The sequence below is a fragment of the Blastomyces dermatitidis genome (assembly GCF_000003525.1).
Source record: "Blastomyces dermatitidis ER-3 genomic scaffold supercont1.12, whole genome shotgun sequence".
In the NCBI taxonomy this organism is placed as follows: domain Eukaryota; kingdom Fungi; phylum Ascomycota; class Eurotiomycetes; order Onygenales; family Ajellomycetaceae; genus Blastomyces; species Blastomyces dermatitidis.
Window position 1 is genome coordinate 1459072 of NW_025544785.1, and position 7136 is coordinate 1466207.

Consider the following 7136-nt stretch of genomic DNA (forward strand, 5'->3'; position numbering starts at 1 on the left):
GAAATCTCAACTGCTTGCATTATATCTAGTTTATTATCAGAGTCATTTCTCAATTCTCTAATTTTAACAGAAGTTTGAAAATTCAAATTCTGTTTACATTTAACTGAAGAATTGAAGTTTGAAGATTTAAATAGTTAAGAGTTTCTTCTTTTTGAGCTTGTAGTTGTGAGTTTACTGACTTAACTATTCTTTTCAGTTCTAGATTTGTTTTGAGCTTTATCTTTTCTTCAGTTCTTTTAAGTTCTTGAAGTAAACATACATTCTTTTGAGCTAGATACATGTTTTTCTTTATAATTAGAGCATTTAAGCAGAGTGTGTTGATATATTTCATCTCTTTTTAAGCATGTCTCATATTTATACTCACTAGTTTTGTAATCTCTGATACAGAATACACATTTTGAGTCTCTGAAATAGAAGATTGCAAAGTGTTCATATCTTTGACAGTTTGAACACTGTGTTTAAGCTTTGAGATTTATTCTTGAGTCTTTGTATTCATGAACTCTCATTTTCAAATCTGCTACTCTTACTTCAGAGATCTTTAACTGTTTAAGTATCTTTATATATACTAGAACAGAGACATTTCTTCTGCTTTATCTGAACTTAATTGAATTTAGTTATACAGACTCTTTTCTCAGTTGAATAGAGTTGTATTCTTCTAATTCATTTGTGAGAAGTAGTATTTCTTCTTCACAGTCAAAAATTTCAACTGAAATATTATAAAGAATAAATTTGTCTCACTTTTCATCTCTCTCAGATAGAATTATTGTGTTTAATAAAGATTCTACTGCTGATTTTCAGAGATTCTCATTCTGAATAAGAAATTCTGCACTGAATTCAGACATTATAGTCAGAATGATAGAGTTTCTAAAGAAGAATGATTCAATTGAAGCTATAACTGATTTTTGAACTTCAATATCAGTTATTAACTGAGAAAAGAACTGCTGATTAATTTCATTTCTAATTCTGAAAATAAGATTTAAGTTTAGCTTGTTTCTTTATAAGATATTCTAATTTGAGACTTTGAGAATAAGTCTTCTATTTCTGAAGATTTGAGAGTTTTTCTTCTTTTACATTTTTTTCTTCACTTTTCTATTAATAGAAGTATAAGCATTATTCTTCTCAGTTTTCTCAGAATTTTGAGCATGTTTTAAGATAGTAGATCTAAAGACAGTAGATTCAGCTACTTGAGCATATATTTTCTTCTGATTCAAAGAAGAAGAAGAAGTAGAAAAGAAGAAAGAAGAGTAAGATGAAAAGTCAGTGATTGTACTAGGAATTTTCAATGTTTTTTGAACTGTGTTTGAAATTTCAAGTTTGAACTTGATCATCTTCTGTAGTTGTCTAGTCTGAGTATGAAGAATTAACAGAACTTCTTTATTTATCTTACTCAGACACTGCTTTTCAAGAATCTTACTTACTTTTTCAAGTTTCTGTATTTCAAGAACTTGTTATTTCTCTATTTCTTCTTTCTTTCTTCTCTTCAGAATTTCAATCTCAGAAATAGTATTTGAGAAAGCATCTTTTTCCACATCAACTGAGTGAATTTTTAAACTCATTATTCTCACTCAATGAAAAGTTGATCAGACTGTTTCAATTGAGATATGTATTAAAATCTTTTGAAAAGTTGATCAGACTGTTTTAATTAAGAGATTTCTAAGTCTGTTTTCAATTGAAAAGTTAATTAGACTGTTTTAAAAGAAGAATAAAAGACTTTTATATATAAAACATCTGATTTTTTTCACACTAGTTCAGTAACTAGATTAGATTTTTGAAGAGAATCTAATAAACTAAAATTGATTTTTAAGATAAATCAATAAAATCTTTACAATTATCTTTCTTAAGATACAGTGAGATAAAGTATGATATCAATTGATAATAAATCAGATAATATGACAGCTTTTAAGAGAAAAACTGATAAAAAATAAATCAATTATTTACAGAGAAATTGTGAAAGGTGTAAAGCTTGTATGATTAAAAGGTTGCTAGCTTGTGGAAAGTTATATGATGGAAGGATTAGTAAGCCAGATCACGTGACCTGACACCCCCACTCACCAGAGTAACTATACACGATGCTATATACAAAATTCGCCTTCAAATCAAGTACAGGTACAAAAAATGACTGGAAAATGTGAAGTAATGAAAAACCAGTTATAATATACATCATTTTTTTATCCCTCTATCCCCCTATCTTCTTTATATTCTCTTTTCAATGCATATATTTCAAACGGTTGACCTCTTTAACACAGGCCTTGTAATAATACTTTCATTTCATAAAAGCTTTGGCGTGTGTTATCTCAGCAAGCTCAGATGCTTCTTCAGATATTCATTGCTGTTTTAACACTGAATTGATGATTATGTCATGAGCTAACCTCAAATAAGCAATAAGCTAACCCAAATAGTAAAATCAGGTCATATGAGTGATAATATCTTGTGAAGTGTCTGAGAAGAAACAGTTTCTGATTATTAGTAACACAGAAAGGATTTACTCAGTACTCTGAGTATGAAAGAGAATTTCAACTTAACTTCATAGATTCATCATTTCTGTATCATCTTGAAACCTTAAAATAACAATATTCTCACAATGTATCTGATTTTTATATTCATATCTCAAGTTCTTAGAATAGAAGTATCATCTCAAAGTTGACCAGTGTGTTTTTGAACACAGAAATTTTGATCCAATTCCTCATATAAAAAAAAGCTCTTAGAAATTCTGAGATCAAAAAATATGATTATTTTCAAGAGTATACATCTATCTTAAATATAGATTTTTTTGAAATATTAAAGAAATATTTCTATTCTTCTTCTCTTTAGCTATAAGCTAAGGTGATTTTCAAATCTCAAAGATATGTGAGTATATAGTAATAGAAAGTCAAAGTTGAAGAATCTGAAAAATCCTTATAAATCTCAGAAATCTCCATTGAAGATGAAATCATTTCTTCTCAGACTCTCTGATGAGAATTGCTCTGAGCACATGACTTGTATCAAAAGTAGGTTAGTGTCATGCCGGATTAACTAGTTAATAATAATGCTGCAACCCATTCAAACCGAGCCAGAGGGTCTGAGCCCGCTGAGATAAGACGTGCGTGAGGTTTTTCGGGATCGGAAGTGCAGTGATCTCGGGATCAGTGAATAGGTCTTCAAGACTGTTCCTCACTGAAGATTCCCTCACTGTTGATTCCCCCACTATAGTGATATCTCTTGTAGATGTCAGAGGGTCATCAGATTCAACTGTGAGTTCTGAAGAGTTCAGTGTATTCTGCACTAAAAGAATAGATATTCTCGCGGAGATATCATAGTCAATCCACCAATTATTAGTGAGTATGAGAAATAATGAACACTCAGGTTGAATTTCCTCATTAATGAATAGATCAGGAATCACTGCAGTCTCTTGATGAGCTGCAGTGAGTAGGCCTGATGTTGCTGAAGAAATCGCTGCAGCTGCTTTACAGGCCGCATTGAGTAGGACCTTCGGGTTGTGTATTGTCAGTATCAATGAATCAGCAAGATGAAGGTCCTCCTGAAAGATAATGTCTTTTGATATGTATAAACACCTATTGAAGGGGTTCACCAATCTATAATTGATAAAACCATCATATTCTATAAAAATCAACTCTTTGAAATGAGAAGCCATCTTATTGATGAGCTTGAGAACTATCTTCAAGAATGCTTTGCAACTCCATCAGCAAATGCCACATGCAGAGAGTAGAGCTTCAAGTCAGGCCTCATATAATGTAATCAGCTTTGTATTTTCAGAGCCCTCATACAATATTGTTGAGATTGATATAAGATTAAGCAGCTCTGTGACTGCAATAACTGTCTCATCTCATATCTTTTTCAGAGCTGAAGAGTCTATTAATAGTGATCAGAACTTCTCAATGATCAAACTGATTAATTGTTCAGATACTTCATCTTACTGTGAAGTATGAAGAGAAGTCAGCTCTCATTTTATATCTTCACTAAGTATATATGTCATGACTGCATTTGAATTCAATTCTTCATGATCTGAGTGAATGATTGCAATGCTACATTTCAGCAGATTCTTAATGAATTGATTGAAGATTCATAGATATCTCAACATCTCATTCTTGCATTTCAATAAGAATATTCATCTCATATAAGTGACATTATCTGTTATCATCATTGCAAGCTTCTTGCCAGTGTAAGATGATATATCATTCTCAGTTCCAAGAGTCTCATCATCATTGAATATATTCACTTAAATCTTCAAGGTCTTGCAGGTGGCACAATGTGGTGTGAAATTCTTGTAGAAAGCACATTTCTGTTTAGTCTTAACATATGTGACACAGAATGATAATTTCTTCAGACTGATAATAATAATATCAAATCACAGATCTCTGATCATTTTTAATATACTATTTTCACTGATATGATTAAGTCAACAATGTCACTCATCTATTAGAAGCTGTTTCAGAAGAACTGCAGATAACTGAGATGAAGATGAGATAATAAAGAAATCAGTATCTGAATTCTTAGAGTTGATTAACTATTCAACCTTCTTACAGCTGAAAGACTTCAAAGACTCAGCACTTGAATTGTAATCTATTGAGATTGTCTTTGATTTCAGAACAGTCATATATGTCACTGCTTTATACATTGAGTCATTCATTATTTCATGAAATGTCAGTGAGCTGTCAGATAGAATGTAAATATTATTGTAAGATAAATTAGTATAGAAGATATCACTGTTAATAAATAACAGAAACTCAAAGTAGTTCTCAGTATTAACTTATATATCACAGTAAATATAGCTCTGACATTTTATAAGCTTAGCAAAGATCAGATTTACAGATAGTTCTGACACATAGTATATATAATTGAATTCTATCAATCTTTTACTTACTGAGATGAATACAGTGCTGACATTCTGAATCTTCATAATAGTCTTATTAATCACTTAAACTGTTGAATCATTGATTGCTATAAGTTCTGAAAATCATGATCTATTACTTACTATGTGATATCCAGTGCCACTATCTCATATAGTAAGAGAATTCTTGTGAGATTTCATGAAACAGACTGACACATTGATAACCTCTGTGAGGTTTATCATCTGATAAATGTCTGATTCATCTGTAATAAATAGTTAAGTTCTATTCTCACTATTATTCTTTTTCTTCTTTTTCTTGAATTTCTTTATTCTCACAGCATTGTTTATTCTTTAATTATTCAGAGTACTGTCTGAATTGATTAATCAACAGATGTCAAAGTGAGATCTCTCATATTCAGAATATGTAGGTGAATTTCCTGATCTCTGATGATTTCAGAAGCCCTCTTGTATACTGCTACAATCACATTCAGTACAGTCTTCACAGGCCGGATTCGATGTATTGTTGTTAGAATTGATAGGTGTAGTGATTATTGTATCTGTTATAGCTGTTATAGCTGTGTTAGCCGCAGAATCTATATTCTACAGATTCTTTTTATCTTTTGAAGAATTAAGCTGTGAACAGATTTTCTTCATGAGAAGATCAATATTCAATATCACAGCTGTGAATTTGAAATCCTGTATCTTCTCTATCTTCTTCTGAACATAATTCCTTCAATTGTTGAGTAGAACTGAGTAGAAGATATCAAATATTCATGTATCTGAGAGGAAAGCATTCAACATCTTCAACTTTGTAATAACAGACTGAAACTTATTAAAGAATGTGTGTAGATTGATGACCTGTGTGTCATCAAGACACATGAATTTCAGAACTGCCTTGCAGTGTAACTGTGTTTTGAGGACAGAGTATTTCTGTTCAATTGCATTTCATAGAGTATAAGCAATCTGATTTTCATCATATTTGGAGAAATGTGATCTGACACCTGCACTCAAGAAGTTTGAGATGAATATGTAGAGCCATCAGTTTCTGGCATCTCAGAATGATACTTATTCATCATCTCTTTATAGAGGGTTCTGAGTCTGTCATTTCTCTATTATATATTAACACTATGCATTAATCAGTTTCAATTTCATGAAGATGCTTCATATAATGTAATTGAAAGTGCCAGTCAGACTGTTTAATCTCACAGTATTCTTGACATCTTTCTTAAATTAGAAGATTGCCTTGTCAACACAGCTATCTGATTCATAAAGATTGAATTTCAACCTTTCACTGAGATTAGAATTTCATGTGACTGTTGATATGATAACAGAACAATTATTGACATTCTGTAATTAATCTGTGAAGAATGAGAATCTCTATTAATGAAGTTTTTCCAGTTGTAGTTTGAGTTCTAAGACTCTTTGCTTTCTCTTGTTTATCTCAAGTATTATCTTGAGATGCTTCATCTGTTGATCTGATATTATCTCATCTGAACAGTAGACATCTGAGTGTTCAATATTCTCTTCAAGAGAACCAGCTTTATCAAGCTGTTAAGTAGATTGAGAGGCCGGTCTGACCGTAGACTGACCGTGTAACCGTGTCTGAGACCAGGACCAGATTTTTGAATAGTCTCATTATCAATTCAACTGATTTCATTACACAGTTTTAACATTAGATAGTAGTCTTATACTGTCTCAGTGAGACTTACTGTCTACTCTTATCACATTTTTCAAATGAGATTATGATTTTCACTTCTCAATTTAAATTATTTTTATTGCTTTAAATGACTTTAAATCTCATTTGAGTGTTATCAAAAAGCATTACTTTTTAAAAAATTAAAAATAGTCTAAAAAAAACCTTAAAATGTCTAAAAATAGTAACTTTATACTAAGAATAAGACTAAATGAAATTAAATGAGATCACTTTCTCATTTTTTTCAAGTCATGATCTCATTTTAAAATCTGATATATAGTCACTTTGCATGTTTTTTTGATAGCCAGTCCCAGCGGGATTCACGCCAAGAAATGTATGAGACCAGACCAAATGAGATTAAATGTGAAATTCATAATCTTAGCGGCCAGTCTACCTGACCGTGTCAGAAGCTGTATTCAAATCAGCTTTGAATTGAGAGAGTGTTTTGACAATGAAGCTTTCATCAATAAAGCTTTCAAAGACTTCAGAAGAATGTTCACTGGCAGAGTATGAGTGTGAAGAATCATCATCATTATCAACTACAACTGATTCAGTGAAAAGAACATGAGATCGCGAATGTGTGTGTGAGCGAGATTGTATTATTATTATTATTAT

The 7136-nt window shown here is 31.2% G+C and overlaps 1 protein-coding gene across 1 annotated transcript; it reads right to left on the bottom strand.

Moving 5' to 3' along the window:
• Positions 1-259: 259 nt before the first annotated feature.
• BDCG_17875 (uncharacterized protein) lies at positions 260-452 on the bottom strand (the record flags this gene model as incomplete). Its single annotated transcript, XM_045426923.1, has 1 exon — positions 260-452. A coding segment is annotated over one exon (192 nt), but the record flags the coding sequence as incomplete, so codon positions are not given.
• Between the last annotated feature and the right edge of the window lie 6684 nt (positions 453-7136).